General features: G+C 36.9%; 1 protein-coding gene across 2 annotated transcripts in view; it reads right to left on the bottom strand.

The window, feature by feature from the left end:
- The window catches only part of ZNF512 (zinc finger protein 512), a 33610-nt gene that overhangs the window by 12387 nt on the left and 4181 nt on the right, over nt 1-17042 (bottom strand). For both annotated transcript variants that reach the window (XM_077152466.1, XM_077152467.1), the window contains exons 3-10: nt 10448-10635; nt 9640-9735; nt 9235-9327; nt 8482-8606; nt 7887-7973; nt 6190-6288; nt 4487-4654; nt 2203-2394 (exon numbers count right to left, since the gene is read on the bottom strand). In XM_077152466.1, coding sequence (XP_077008581.1) covers nt 2203-2394; nt 4487-4654; nt 6190-6288; nt 7887-7973; nt 8482-8606; nt 9235-9327; nt 9640-9735; nt 10448-10635 — 1048 coding nt within the window. The remainder of the gene's footprint in view (nt 1-2202; nt 2395-4486; nt 4655-6189; nt 6289-7886; nt 7974-8481; nt 8607-9234; nt 9328-9639; nt 9736-10447; nt 10636-17042) is intronic.

The following is a 17042-nucleotide window of genomic DNA, read 5'->3' as shown; positions in this document are numbered from 1 at the left end:
GGAGTCCATAATGATATACATAATTGAATAAATAAAAGAACAGAGGAAAAGACAGCTCTTTCTCACAAAATTCCAATTAATTATTATAGAAGAAATGATAGAAAACAGAAAATTGTCCTTAAACACCACAATAATAATTATTGTAGGCAAGAGTCATCAATGGAGACTAAAATAAGTGGGTAATAATTACGATAAAAAACAGGATTTTCATAGTCTCAAAGAATCTCCTCACAAAATAGTCACTAATTACAACAGGTAAAATATAATTTTAACATGGAGAAACCTGAAAGACATACCCTAACCAAGTTATCAAAGTTATCACCATGAGTAAAAAGTCCTATCAACCTCCTGACAAGCTGCACCGAGAAGGGCCAGCATTGCTTCGGTGGTATTCTTCCCCAAAACATAACTTTTATTCTCATCTGAAGAAAACACCAAACAATTATATAAAATGACTAGTCAGTCTTCTCCAAAAGCATCAAAGACACAAAAGACAAAGACAGGGGACCTGTAACAGACTAGAGGAAAAGAAGGAGACATGGTAACAAAATATAATGTGGGATCCTGTCTGAATCCTAGAACCTGGTGTTAGTAGGAAAACTGGAAAAATTCAAATAAAGTCTGTCGACTAGCTAATAATACTGTATCAAGATTAATTTCTTGGTTTCAATAAACGTATTGTGCTATGGTTATATAAGATTTGACATCAGGGGAAGGTGGGTGTAGAATATATGTGAACTCTATACTATTCTTGCACTGCTATTCTAAAATTATTTCAAAATAAGAAGCTAAAAATAAGACATTCATTTTGCTTATATTTACGATAACAAACAGTGGAAGGATACACAAGAAACTAGTAATACTGGTGGTAAACCATGGAGACAGCAAGAGAACAGAGTAAGAGTGAGAAATCTCTATGTCTTTGTTTTGATTCTTAAACCATGACAATTACCTATTCAAAAAAGTTAAAATTTTATATTTAAAAAAATAAAGTAATAATGCCTTTGGCCCATATACTGTCAAAAATTTAAAATTTTTAATGATTTTTAGGAAAGTCTCTGCTAGATAAGACTACATAGCTTTATCAATGAGTTAAATATTTGTTAATTACCCTACCATATACCAGGCACTTAACCTAAGATCAGAAGATACATATTAATGTCCAAAATTCACATTTAAATTTCATTTAGATAGTCATGTACTGTAGCCTGCCTGTGGCAGGCAAAAAGTGTCAAATTAAGTCTGAAATAAGAAAGGATGCTCAAAAAACAGGACCCAGACCATGGACATCAGTAGAACTGATTCTTAAGGTCAAACAAGAGATAGATATTTTATTGTCTAGGATTTGACCTGGATTTCTTATAAGATTTAACGTTCGTCTCACATGGCTCAAAGCCCCAAACAAAACCTAAACTATTCTTTTTGCTATCCTGGATGGTAGTAGGTGGTTAGCTCTGACCTTAGCCCTTACTATAGAGACCCCACCCCCTTGCCATGACTACCCAGAGTCATATGCCCTTTGTCTCCTACTGGCCAAATACTGCTCCTTCCCTTGATGATCGATTCCAAAACAGTGGCTTTCACACTGAGTTCTGCACCCCTCAGAAGTATACTTGAAAGCACCTAGAGGAAAGGTAAAAGTATGAAGGAGAAGGCTGCGCAGACAAGGTTTAGGGTTCGTAACCCCAGTTATTCAGAGCAAAATCACCATTATTAGTGATTTTATATACTGGTATTTAGCATAAGCTCTTATTGGGGGAAATAAATGGGGGTGAGGGTAGTTTCTGCTACTACAAAAAAACGAACTGAAACCACTTATCTGAGCTAGATATAAACTATCACATATAAACTCACAAAGTAGAAAAACAATAGGTAAACACTAGTCAAAAAACTAATCTGGACAAAAAAATTGGAAAAAAAATAAATAAATAATCTGGGAATTTGGGTTCCCTCTGAATGGAAAATTCAGAATTTTCCAGAATAAAAAGGGTTCTTTAAGGAATTTCTGAAAACTATCTCTCCAGGACCTACCTGAATCCAAACAATGAAGCTGGATCAGACACAGTCTTTATCCAAGGATAAGAAAGAAAAATAGACTTATATATTCACTCAAGTGCATTTACTTTTCTGTATATATAGTAAGCACCAAATTGTATATAATGGGCATAATGGTTCAAAAATTAATACAACCTTCTATCTTACCTTGCGATCATCAGGTACCAGGTCCTGATGTACCTTCCTCTTAGGCCATTCTTTGGCCAGTTCAGCAGTGGCAAGCTCCTGCAGGTGGTATACAGCAATCTTGGCAGAACGCCTCTGAACTCGGCCCCCACTCTTTGGCTCCAAACTCATGTCCTTTAAGCATTCTGTCTGTCCTGACTCTGGAAAGAAGATCTGTAAGAATGAGAAACAGAAGAAAATAGGCTTCAGTCAGAGCCAATGATTAAAAATTGTCAAAAGAACTATTTACTGGCTTGCAACCACAAACAGCAAACACCACCATATTAATACTATTTTACTGATTTAAAAAAAGACCTTATTAGTGGGACAAAATCTGCTGTTTTCTAAATGAAAGTAGTTAAAGAGTCAAACACATCCATATGCAAAATAATGAACCTCAACATATACTTCATACCATACATAAAAATTAACTCAAAAGTGATTGTAGCCCTAAATAGAAGACCTGAAACTATAAAACTTCCAGAAGAAACCTTGGGAGAAAATTGTGGAATTGTAACTAACACCAAACTCTGAAATCTGTTCTACAACGATTTGCTTTGAAATTGCTTTTTCATGTATATGTTATTTTTTGATTAGGATGATAAATGTACAGCTATATATTGATACTGTGAACCGTTTACTGTACACTTTGGACAAAATACAAAAGGACAAATACTCTATGATCTCACTGATGTGAAACAATTAGAATAAGCAAACTCACAGTGAGAATTTAGAATACCAGTTATCGGGATAGGGAGGGGATAGAGAATGGGAAGTTAAGGCTCAAAATGTGCAGTACTCCTATTTGGAATGATGGAAATGTTTTGGTAATTGATGGTGGTGATGGTGGCACAATACTACGAACATAACAGCACTAAAATATATATAAGAATGTAATTAAAGGGGAAAATGTTAGATTGTATATATGCAAACAGAATAAATTTTTTTTTAAATCCATGTTAACTACGCAAACAGTGAACCCTAAGTTAAACCATGGGCTATAGTAAATAGTACAATAATAAAAATGTGTTATCATCAATCACAACAAATGTCCCACACAAATGCAAGGTAAATAATAACGTGGCATACAGGAATTCTGTATTTTATGCATGACTGATCACTTCTTCAACAAAGAAAAAAGAACAAAAATTTTAAAAAGGAACAAAGGATCTGAACTAATACTTCACTAAAGAAGACATACAAATGGTCAATACGCACACGAAAATGTGCATCATTGATGATACTGCCAACATGCAATATGCAAAGTTTTCAGACTTTGTCAGTGGGAATACAAATTGGCACAGCTACTTTGGAAAACAGTTCAATGGTTTCTTAAGAAGTTAAACATACATTTACTACATGACCCAGCAATTTCATTCCTGAGTATTTACTTAAGAGAAACGAAAATTTTTTTTCACACAAAAACCTAATTGAATGTTTATATCAGCTTTATTCATAATTGTCAAAAACCGGAAAAACCAAGACATTCTTCAACTGGTGAATGAATAAACAAAGTGAACATCCACACAGTAGAATACTACTCAGAAATAAAAAGGAATAAACTAATGATACATACAACACAGTATGTCAAAAGTCGACATACTGTATGATTCTATTTGTATGACATTCTGGAAAATGTAAAACCATTGGATAAAAAATACATCAGTAGTTGCCAGAGGCTGGGGGTGGGTGGAGGGGCTGACTCCAAAGACAACACAAGGAAATTTGGGGGGGGTGAACAAACTGTTCTATAGCTTGATTATGGTGGTGGTTGTGACTGTATGTGGTTGTGAATACTCTAACATTAAACGGTCCACTAAAAAGGATGAATATTACTATATATAAATTATATCTTAATAAACTTGACTCTAAGAAACACCTGTATATTAAAACAAATCACAAGATGGGAGAGCCTGGAAATACAATCAGGGGGTAAAAAAGGTAAGACAAAAAAAATTGGAATAGAGCAATAAGTAGGTCTGGACAGACTCCCACAAAAATTCTAACTAAGGGGGAATGTCTTTAGTTTTAAAAATATAATAATGGATTTACCTCTAGCCCAGACTATATATTGAACTTTGATTTTTCTAACTTAACAATGTTTAAAAAGCAGAAATAAAAGAAGAACAAGGAAGAGAGAATATAAGCATACAAAGATTAAAAGGGGGAGCAAATGAGAAACCAAGGATGTATGAGAAGATGTAGGGATAAGCAGTGACCAGAGACTACAACCCCAAACAGGGTCTGGAAAGTAATCAGTACTCACAGGCCCGTGCTCTGACCTCAGGTGATACGCAAGTCCAGCCTTCGATCTATATGGCTTTCCACAGTGGTGACATTTCAGGGTCATCTTCTCCAGCTCTGCAGCTTCTTTGCCACATTTTCTGACATGGTACAGGTATCCCATGATGCTGGTAAAGCTACTAGAGCAACTCTGAACAAAGGACAAAGGCATAATTATAATCTTAAATCTTTTAACATGATCCCTAAATTTCTAAACAGTCACAAAGCACCCACTACCATATCATATAAAAAGATTCTCAGGTTATGACTAATCCTTCCCCAACATTTCCCATTGGTACACTCTTTCCTTGTTCTTGGCCGAAAGGCTGCCCTATGTCCAAGCATGATAATTAATTTAGTCATCATCCCATAAACTCTTAACTGTGCACCTGCTCTGTGTCAGAGCTTCCTCCTTGGTGATCCAACACCACCCCAATATCAAACCCCCAACAACGATAAAGTTCTTCACAGTCAGGTGACTGGGACCTTCCTCATTACACTAAAGAAAGTGGTAAAGAAACCCCTTTGATGATGGTCTCCCTGGCAACATGGGAGATGACTCCCAGGGATGAGTTGGCCCTAGCACTGTGGGATCAACAATGCCATTGTGACCAAAAGGGGGAAAAGAAGTGTAACAAATAAGGTATCAGTGGCTGACAGAGTTCAAATAGAGTCGAGAGGCTACTCTGCAGGTCACTTTTACATAAGCTTCAGTTAGACATTGCTACCTATCATAACTTACCAAACCCCAACTAAAACCACCCCTGCCAATCCTAAAGAACACCTAGGGCAATATATAAGATTCTCCAAAGTTCCATGCACCAGGGCAAACTTCTAGAAACCTACAACCTTCAGATGGTCCCTAGACCAGATAAGTACTGAAATGCAGAAGGGCCAGCCTCCCCAGAATTTCAACTAGTTCCATCCCCCTATCCCATATTATCGATAGCCCCTTCCAACACTGAAAAAAGCTAGAATGGGCATAGCCCAGAAACCCCTAAAGATTGGGAGAAAAATCAAAGGTGATGGTAGAGTTATACAGAGAAGGTAGGATTTTTAACAAATGAGTGTGAGTGCTGAACCATTATATTGGTATTTCTTTTAGTCTCCAGTGTCTTAGAGCATCTAGAAGCAAAAACCTAAAATTGTGCAATTTTAACCCATACTAAACTCTAAAATCTGTTCTACAACTAAGTGTTGCCATGTGCTTTAAATTTTATTGTTTTTTTTGTATACACGTTATTTTCACAAAAAAGGAAAAAATATGTATTTCTTCTAGCCTCCAGCATTTTGGAGCAGCTAGAAAGAAAAATCTCCAATAGTGGAATGGTAATCCATGATAAACTGTGAAATCTGTAACTATTTGTTCAAGTGTACTCTGAAAATCTTTGTTTTTTCTTTCTTTTATTTGTATATACATTATATTTAACAATAAAAATGTTTTTTAAAAAAAAGAAAGAAAGAAAAAGAATCCCCTTTGAACAAATGGGAAAAGAGAGGAAAATAAATTTTGGAGAGAAGAATAAAATTTAAGAGCTATTAATGGGTTCAGGAGACTTGGAAAAGTAGGAGCCAGTTTTCTGCCCTAATACGGCATATAGAGGTGGAGGAAGAGAAATGGAAAAGAGGAACAGAAAGACACTGACCTGAGATTGCAAGGAGGAGATGCTATCCTTGGGCTCTTACCTCACGCATGCACTTGAGCTTTCCCAGTCTCTTTAGAACTGTTCGGAGCTGTTCCCTCTCACTTGGTTCATCTAGTTCACCTCCAGCCTTCAAAATGGGCTAGAAAGCAAGAGAAGCAAATAAACAGATGAATCATGGACAAAACAGATAAAGAATAAAATTGTATCATAAGATAATCAACGGCTGGGCAAGTTGCTAATTAAGCTCATGTCCATTAAGTTTAAGTCATGTGGCTTAAGTTTATGGCTTTTTTCATCTTCTCCCAGACAGACAAGAAAGTGAATACAATGGAAATAATAGTTTTGAGCCTCCACATTCCAGGATATGAACCTTTGGGACTAACCTAAACATAATAATGTAGATTCCACCACAGAGATTTCAGTGTACATAAATTTTCTATTAAAAGAATCTTCTCCTTCTCAACCAAAGGGGGGAAGGGCAAAATGAGACAAAATGAAGTGTCAATGGCTGAGAGATTCCAAACAGAATCGAGAGGTTATCCTGGAGGTTATTCTTATGCATTAAATAGTTATTACCTTTTTAGTTAAGGCATAACAAGAGAGGCTGGAGGGAACTGCCTGAAAATGTAGAGCTGTGTTCCAGTAGCCATGTTTCTTGAAGATAACTGTATAATGATATAGTTTTCACAATGTGACTGTGTGATTGTAAAAACCATGTGTCTGATGCTCCTTTTATCTACCTTATCAACAGACGAGTAAAACATATGGAATAAAAGTAAATAATAGGGGAACAAATGTTAAAATAAATTTAGATTGAAACGCTAGTGATCAATGAAAGGGAGAGGTAAGGTGTATGGTATGTATGAATTTTTTTCTGTTGTCTTATTTCTTTTTCTGAATTGATGCAAATGTTCTAAGAAATGATCATAATGATGAATATGCAACTATGGGATGATATTGTGAATTACTGATTATATATGTAGAACGGAATGATCATAAGTTAAGAATGTTTGTGTTTGTTATATATTTTTTAATTTAAAAATTAATAAAAAAAAGTTAAAGAGAAAAAAAGAATCTTCTTACCCATACCTATACTAAGTCCCAACAGCTTTCCTATTTCCACTGACATATCTACACTCACACTAGTAAAAGACATTCCAAACACTACATAGACCCTGCCATGGTCAGGTTCATGTGTCAACTTGGCCAGATGAAGGTGGATGGTGCCCGGTCATCTGGCCAGCCAAGCGCTGGCCTGTCTGTCGCTATGAGGAAATTTCATGGATTTAAATCATGATCACATTGGCTGCATCCACAGCTGACTGCATTTGTAATCAGCTAAGGGGAGTGTCTTCTGCAATGAGTGATACTTAAACTAATCACTAGAATGCTTTTAAGGAGGAGTCAGAAGAGACAGTCACTCTTCCCGCTTCAGCCCACGAGCCTCTCCTGTGGAGATTGTCCAAACCCTTCATCAGAGTCACCAGCTTCACAGCCTGCACTGTGGATTTTGGACTCTTCCAATCCCATGGTTGCCCAGCCAGTCTCTCTTGAGAGTTCATTAAGGACCTTCATCAGAGTTGCCAGCTTATGGCCTCCTCTACAGACCTTGGACTCCATATTCCCAGGGTTATGTGAGACACTTTCATAAATTTTATATCTACAGATATGTCCTATTATTCTGCTTCTCTAGAGAACCCTAGCTAATACAGACCCACAAAGAGAAGAAACTCTTACCAAACTATTATGATTTGCCATGACATGATACTTCATCCCTGCCAGTGAACGAAACTGTCTCCCACAATGATGACAAGTAAACATTTCCTAAGAGGAAAAAATATTGCTCGGTGTCAAGATACCATTAAGAACCAGAATGTCACAAAGCCCTTTATTTCCCAAATCAATATTCAATTAATTTCAAAATTCCGAGAGCTCAGTGTCACACCCTCACAGGCAAAGAAGTAAAGACAACTCATTTTTAAAATAATAAGAATGACCATTTACTGAGTATGACAATTTGCCAAGCAATGAGCTAGGAATCTGGCATATATTATTTCTTTTTTATCCTCACATGGACCACTCAAGGTAGTTATTATTTTTCTCCATTTTACAAATGAGGAAATTGGAATCCACCAAAAAAAAAAAAAAAGTTATGAAACAACTAATTAAGTGGCTGAGTTAAGCTTCAACCCATAGATTCCAAAGTCTATGTTTCCTCTATTATACAACTCTGCCTCTTATCCACTGTAATAGGCATATCCGACACCATACCAGAGGTCTAAGGTTTTGGTAAAAGATCTTAACAGTTACGAAATGCTCTAAAATGTCTAACCTGTCTACAGTTTTCCATGTGCTTCTTTAAACCTTCTATGGTTTTCCTCCCCACAGCCTGGCAGGTAGGACAAGAGACACTGCCTTTATCCACGATTTCTAAGTACCACTGCTCCTCCAAACTGCCTACAAAATAGAGAAAAGAAGACTTTGTTATCTTCCTTATTCAGCAACAACAAAAAAAGCATAATCCCAGAATTTAGGAAAAGTATCATAAAATGGTTTTTCCCTTTCCCAGTAGGCAAAAATGAAGAGGTTCTTGCTGTGTACGACTTCCGGAAATCAGTAATTTTTTTCAGACAGTTTCAGTTTCTGAAACTCCTACTTATTATTCCACAATAAAAACAATCTAAGAACCACTCCAAAGCCCAACAGCTCAGAGAACAAGGGAACAATGTCCACAGCAGGATATAACAATGGGCTATTAAGATATGTTACAGCCGGTTTTTAAATATATCCTATGTGCCTGAGACTGCTAAATGTTTTTATCCCAATTAATTTCCACAATAATCCTAACTGACTTTTATTAACTTATTTACAGACAGGAAATTAAAGATTGCATAAATTAAATTTAAAAAGGTCAGAAAGTTAATGAAGAGCCAAAACTTGAACAAGGGTCCTGTCTGACCTCCAAACCCACATCCTTAATAAATGCCTCCTTAAAGAAATTCTTCAGTATGTCATTCCTTCATGGACAACAAAAAAATCAGACTTAGGGAACCAGATCCCACAAAGCTTCCAACAGAAAGCATACCTGCTGCGTAAGCTGGTGGTTCCTTCCGAACACGACGAGCCTGGGATTTGGGGCTAGGCTGTGTTTTAGGCCGCTGCTTCCTCCCTGTCCTCCCTGATGCAAAAGAGAAACTTGAAGCTCAATTATCATCTTTGCTTACCCCTCTCTAGTACCAATATCATTTCCCTCTACCTCTCCTTAACATGCTATCCCCACTCCCTGAACCCACCTAATAAGTCCTTTAAATCCTGACAGTGAAAAGGTAAATAAGACAGGATGGAAGCACTTCCTTCCAATAAAATTTCAAAGATGAGATTTCTGAAGATGAGAAGAAATCCTTCAAGTGTCAAAAATCTAAAGTCTGTCTCCGCTTTCAAAGAAGAAAGCCAGTCACCCAAGGGAAAAAGAGTGAAGTTACTCACTTACCATAAAGCTTATGCTTCTTCTGAGGAAATTCTCGATAGTCTTCATCTTCTTCCTGCCTGGGTTTCCGTTTTCCTTTGGCTGCTACTCCACCTGACCCTGAAATGAAATAGAAAAACAAAACAAAACAAAAACTCAGTACAGTCTGTAAATGAATATCTGGGCCTGCCTTCCAAACATCATTCAAAAGAACATCAAAGGAAACGGTCATCAGTAAACAGAGACCTCACGAACTGTTAACATGCTGAGGAAGGTTGGGATAACTTTTCATTAACTGATCCAACTTCCCCTTTTCCTTTTGTGTGGCTGGTTCTTCATCTTGAGCAGCACCAGATGATCAGTTGTACCCCATGAATAATAAGGACCTTCAGGCTGTGTGCTTTGTTTGATCTTAACTTGAGGTTAACACTGAAGAAGAACCAAAACTGCTCAAGATAGAGGGCTACAGTACCAAGGACCTTGAGGTCATTCATGCCCACCAACCAAGACTATTCCACCCAGCGTAACCTTTTACCACTTTCTAAACCATCAAGAGAGGGGCAAATTATAAGAACAATGGGAAAGAAGTTCTAATTATATGAAAAAGAAAGGCTGAAACTAAGTATAAGCTGGAGGCGTAAGATCAGCAGACTTTCATTCTAAGATAGCAAGGATAGTTCAGAAAGTCAATAGTACATGATGGCCTAACACCATAAAAAAATTTTAATGAGAAATACATAGGTGGCACTTAATACTTTAAGAGTCATTTACCACAGCTACCTCAAAAGAAAACCTTAGAAAGTGCTCTGTCTTTGGTATAAGATACTGATACCTTCAATATGGGAAGTAGCAGCAGACTTGAGTCTTCTCATCTTCATCCAGTAGGTAGATTTTCGGAAGGATGCTGGAACATCACTCACTTGTTCACATGAAGAGGCAGATGATGAGCCACTTAAGGAGTCATCGTGAGGTATAGTGTACTGGAAACTATTATCCTTTATGGAGCACTGGGTCCTGCTACTAATATGACACAAAGATATATACCACAAAGAGGGTCTAGAGCAAAGTTCCGATAAATATTTTATGTCATAAGAAGATATCAAATAAGTTTGTTAGCTATGCAAAAAATTAAGAAGCCTGACAATAAAAAACAGAATTTCAGATTTTAAACTGTAATTTCTTAACAATTACAGTGTTTGCTCCAACACAACACATACTATTAGTATACTTTCTGGTAATCCAACAGAGTAATAAGCAGTCCAGTTAAATGATCACTTGGCAGCCCAAGAAGGCATTCCTTCCAGGATTCAGCTAAGAAAAAAAAAAAACAGGCAAAGTTCAATGGGTCAAAGTCTCCCTGCAAACATGGGATATGACTTCCAGGGATGAGTCTGGCCCTGGCACCGTGGGATTGACAATGCCTTCCTGACCAAGAGGGGAGAAAACAAGTGTAACAAATAAGTTATCAGTGGCTGAGAGAGTTCAAATAGAGTCGAGAGGTTACTCTGGAAGTTATTCTTACACAGCTTCAGCTAGACGTTGCTACCTATCATGGTTTGCCAAACTCCAAATAAAACATTCTTGCCAACCCTCAAGAACTCCTAGGGCTTTATCTGAAATTGTACAAAGGTTCCATGCATTAGGATTCTTTCCAGAAACCTACATCCTCTAGATGGGTTTCTAGGCCAGTTAAGTCCTGAAACCCAGAGGGGGCAGCCTCTCTATAACATCAACTAGTTCCATCCCCCATCCCATATTGTCAACAGCCCCTTCCAACATGAAAAACATAAAATGGGCATAATCCAAGTAATCCTAAAGACTGGGAGAAAGATCAAAGGTGATGCTGGAGTTATACAGAGAAGGTAGGGTTAACAAACAAGTAGACTGCTGAAACATTATACTGATATCTCTTTTAGTCTCCAGTATCTTAGAGCAACCAGAAGAAAAAAACTAAAATTGTGGAACTGTAACTCATACCAAACTCTGAAATCTGTTCTACAACAGATTGTTGTGGTGTGCTTTGAAATTCATTGCTTTTTTGTATATATGTTATTTTCCACAGTAAAAAATAAATAAATGAATAAGTTTTTTAAAGTAATAGGGTATTTTGTGACCCTCTGAAGATTCCCAGGATCTATAACAGGATATGTCCAGGTTTCTGTACTTCCCTCACAGAAGGACAGTAACAAAAGGATAATCCTTAAAATAAAGAAGGCCCTAGTCTGATCCATCTTCCTTCTACCACAGCCTCCTCTCCAAACCCTAGTCAGGGCTGCCCTGCCTTATTTTAGGCGACATGATTTGATACTTAGCTCCCATAGGTAACAGACCGGTACTGGCAGGAGAACCCTGATGTACAGCTGGACCCAAATTTCCAAATGTTAAGACCAGCCAGTATGAGAGTCAACAAACAAGACCAAATAACTACAAAGTTCCTCTAGGAGGCTCAGGATGCAGCAAAGCAGCAGTTCTCAAAGTTGGTCTAAGAGCCCCAGGACCTCCCTTTTCTAATTAATTATCTATGTGAGGCCAGCTTTAGAAAGATCACTCTGGCTACTGTGTGGAAGATGACCCACTGAGGCAAGGATGAAAGAATAGAGAAGAGTCAGCAGGTTGTTGCAAGAGTATGAACAAGAGCTAATGAGGGCTTGAGCTAAGATTTTGTACAGAGAAACTGATAAGCTAGCAGATTCAAGATAATATTTTAGAGATAGAGCTGATGAGAATTACAGAGAGAGGTCTGTTTGTGATAAAAGAGAGTTGGAGTGACACAGATGACCATCCTTAGGAAAACATATAAATAAAATGTGGCAGATGCATACTATGGAATACCATGTAGTTAAAAGCAGTAGCCAATTTCTATACAGAGACATGAACATAAATGAAAAACACAATGTTGAATAAAAAAAGAAACAGAACAAGATATTTAATGAAACGTCATTTCTAGTAAATTAAAAACAAATACATGTGAAACAGGACTACACATTTTACAAGGATTCATATATAATTGAAGACGAATATCAAATTTATTAACATCGTTGCCTAAAGAAGAAGGAATGGAAGCAGGGATAGGAAAAACAAAAAATAAGAGCGAATGATGATATGATTATGCTATGAACAAAGAAGAAAGATTTTCAGGTCTCAGCACATGAAGTTCAATATTACAAATTGAATACAAAGAAATTCTGGTCTAGCATGGTGGCATAAACCCACTCCAGCCCATCCCTTTTGCTGATTACAGCTACAATTACAAAATCTGAAACAAAAATTCACTGGATGTGCTCAATAGCAGAATGGAGATGACAGAGGAAAGAGTCTGTGAACCTGAAGACAGAGCAACAGAAACTATCCAGTCTGAAAAACAGTATTGTGGGTTGAATTGTGTCACCCAAAAAGATATGTTCAAGCCTTAATCCCTTGTACCTGAGAATATGACCTTACTTGGAAATAGGAACTTTGCAGTTGTAATGTTAAAATGAGTTCATACTGGATTAGGGTGAGCACTAAATCCAGTATGACTGGTGTCCTTACAAGAAAAGGGAATTTTGCAAACAGATACAGACAGAGGGAAGGTGGCCATGTACAGACAGGCAAACTGGAGCTCTGCTGCCACAAGAAAGGAATGCCTGGGACCCCCAGAAGCTGGGAGGAGGAAGGATCCCCCCCTTTTCCAAGAGGCTTCAGAGGGAGTATGGCCCTGCCAACAACTTGAGTTTGGAATTCTCAGCTCCAGAACCATGAGAGAATAAATTTCTGTTTATAAATTTTTGTTATAAGTCACCCTGTTTGTGGCAATTTGCTACAATAATTTTAGGAAACTCCTACGGAGAGAAAAAAGATTGAAAAACAGTCAACAGAGTCCTGACAACCAGTAGGACAACATCACAAGGACTAACCTAAGGGAAGCTGGAACTCAAAAAGGGGAAGAGAAAGAGACTGAGTTAGAAAAATACATTTGAGAAAAATAATGGCAGAAATTTCTCTAAATTTGGTGAAAAACATAGATTTATAGATTCAAGGTGTTCAATGAACACTAGGTAAGATAAACATAAAGAAAAACATACCTTAACACATAATAATGAAACAGTTTAAAACCAAAGATAAAGAATAAACTCCTGAAAGCCGCTAGAGGAAAATGACTTATTCCGTACAGGAAGCAATGACTGGAATGATCATGGATTTCTTGGTATTAACCAAGGAGGCTAGGAGAAAATAAAGCATATTTAAAATGCTGAGAAGAAAGAGTTGTCAACCCAGAATTCTATATTTAGTGAAAATGTCTTTCAGGAACATTTTTTTCAGATGAAGAAAAACTAAGAGAATTAATCATCAGCAGACATGCTCTATAAGAAGTTAAAGGAAGTCCTACCAGCTGAAGAGAAATGATGCAAGAGAGAAACCTGGACTTTTAAGAATAAAGAAAGAGCAACAGAAGTGGTAAACAGTTGGGTAAATATAAAAAACTGCCTAAAGCAAAATTTATAACACCTGTTAGGGTTTTCAAAGAATGTAGATATTATACATCTGACAACTACAGCATAATGGTCAGAGGATGGGGGGCATGAGGGTAAAAGAAACTACATTGTTCAAAGGTTTCTATATTTAAGTGAAGTGGCAGAATACAAATTCTAAGTAGACCATGACCATGGAAAAAGGTATGCATATTATAATTTCCAGAACAATTACTAAACACACACGCACTCAAGAGCATGTGCGTACAAAGACAGAGCCCAAAATACAACATATAAATTAAAGCTGCATACTAAAAATATTCAAAGAGGTCAGGAAAGAGTGAATGGAGGAACAAAAAACAGGGGTCAAACAGAAAACAATAAAAAAATGGTGGACCTAAATCCAACCATATCAATAATTGCATTAAATGTGTACAATCTAAACATTCTAGTTAAAGGTCAAAAATTAACAGAAGCAATACCCTACCATATGCTGCCTACAAGAAAAACATTCTAAATATAAAGAAACATATAAACTGAAAGTAAATGGATGGAAAAACAGCAAATATAAGAAGGCTCGAGTGGCTATTTTAATATCAAATAAAATAGACCTCAGACAAAGGTTACTGACAGAGAGGAAAACAGATGTGTCAGTGAATAGTGAAGTATTTGCAGAGTCCCCCAGGGGTAATGGTGAGAAAGGGGGAAAATTCAACTTTCCCAAGTGGAGAATTCCTGATATTTTCACAGGCAGTGGGGACAGCCAAAGCAATAGGCCATGCCTCCAATCTTGGGGTTTGTTCCTATGAAACTTAATGCTGCAAAGGATAGGCTAAGGCTACTTAAAATTAGACCTAAGAGTCCCCCCAAGAGAACCTCTTGAGTTGCTCGGATGTGGCCTCTCTCTGCTGAAACAGCAAGCAAACTCACTGCCCTCCCCCTCTCTACATGGGACATGACTCCCAGAGCTGTGGACCTTCCTGGCAACACAGGACAGAAATCCTAGAATGAGCTGGAACTCAGCATCAAGGGATTGAGAAAATCTTCTCAACCAAAAGAGGGAAGAGCGAAATGAGACAAAATAAAGTGTCAATGGCTGAGAGATTCCAAACAGAGTCCAGAGGTTATCCTAGAGGTTATTCTTATGCATTAAATAGATATCACCTGTTTAGTTAAGGTGTCATGGAGAGGCTGGAGGGAACTGCCTGAAAATGTGGAGCTGTGCTCCGGTGGCCATGTTTCTTGAAGATAATTGTATGATGATATGGCTGTCACAGTGTGACTGTGTGGTTGTGAGAGCCTTGTGTCTGATACTCCTTTTGTCTACCTTATCAATGGACAAGTAAAACATATGGATTTAAAATAAATAAATAATAGGGGGAACAAATGTTAAAATAAATTTAGTAGATTGAAATGCTGGTGATCGGTGAAGGGGAGGGGTAAGGGGTATGGTATGTATGAATTTTTTTCTGCTTTCTTTTTACTGCTTTTTCTGAATTGATGCAGATGTTCTAAGAAATGATCATGATGATGAATATACAAGCATGTGATGATTGTATGAGTTATTGATTATATAACAAGAACGGAATGATTGTATAAGAATGTGTTTGTTGTGGTTATGTATCATAAATAAAATATAAATTAATTTAAAAAATACGTGTCAAAATGAATATCAAATCATTAGGAAGAGATGATAATTAATTACCAATTGTACATGGCTAAAAATAGAACCTCAAAAACACAAAGCAAAAACTGACAATTAAAGCTGAAAACAGGCAATTCCAGTCTCTAAAAAAAACTTTAGGACTCCTTCTTCTCAGCAATTGACGGTTTAGTATTTGCAAAAAGATGGACCTATCGATCAATGGAACAGAATAGGGAAAGTCCAGAAACAGACCTACACACAAGTTCAATTGATTTTTTGTTGTCTCACTGATTTTTGACAGATGCCAATTCCATAGAAAAAGAAAAGTCAACAACTGAATATACAAGTGAAAAGATCTTAACATTGACCTCACCTCACCCACAAAAATTAACTGAGTCACAGACCTAAATGTAAAAATCTATAAAGCTTCTAGAAGAAAACATAGGATAAAATTTTTATGATTAGCGGAGGCAAAGGCTTCTTAAATAAACACAAAACCAAGAAACATGAAAGGAAAAAATGATAAATATAACTTTATTATAATTAAAGACTTTTGCTCGTCAAAAGACATCATTAAAAACTGAAAAGCAAGCCACACACTTGGAGGAAATAGTTGCAAATATATATATCAAGGTAACTGTACCCAAAATATACATATGTATATTTAAAATTTTACAACTCAATAAGGCAACCCTATTTTTTCAAATGGGCAAAAGATGTGAATAGACATTTCACAAAAGAAGATATACAAATGGCCAATAATCACATGAATAGATGGTCAACATCATTATTCATCAAGAAAATCCAAATTAAAACCACAATGAGACACCTCTACATCCCCATTAGAAAATGCAAAAGAGGTGGCACAGTGGCAGAGTTCTCGCCTGCCATGACGGAGACCCGGGTTTGATTCTGGGTGTCTGCCCATGCAAAAGAAAAAAAAAAGTGTTAAATATTGCCTCCTGCACTGCTGGTGGGGATGAAAAATGATACCACCACTTTGGAAAACTGCTGGCAGTTTCTTAAAAAGCTAACATACAGTACTGCTATAGGATGAACCAACCAACCCAGGATGGTAAATATATAAACTCGTATTTACCAAGAAAAACAAAAACATTTGTCCACACAATAAATGTTCACAGCAGCTTTATTTGTAATAGCAAAAAACTGAAATCACCCAAATGTCTATCAACAGGTAAATGACTGAACAATCATGGTATATCCATAATAGAATTCCACTTGACAATAAAATAAAAAGGAACAGACTACTGTTACAAGCAATCGCAAAATTATGCTGACTGAAATAAATCAGACCCAAAAAGAGAACATGC

This window comes from Tamandua tetradactyla, chromosome 3 (genome assembly GCF_023851605.1).
Source record: "Tamandua tetradactyla isolate mTamTet1 chromosome 3, mTamTet1.pri, whole genome shotgun sequence".
Taxonomy (NCBI): Eukaryota; Metazoa; Chordata; class Mammalia; order Pilosa; family Myrmecophagidae; genus Tamandua; species Tamandua tetradactyla.
Note: the sequence above shows the minus strand (reverse complement) of the source record. Positions and strands in the feature narration are given on the sequence as shown.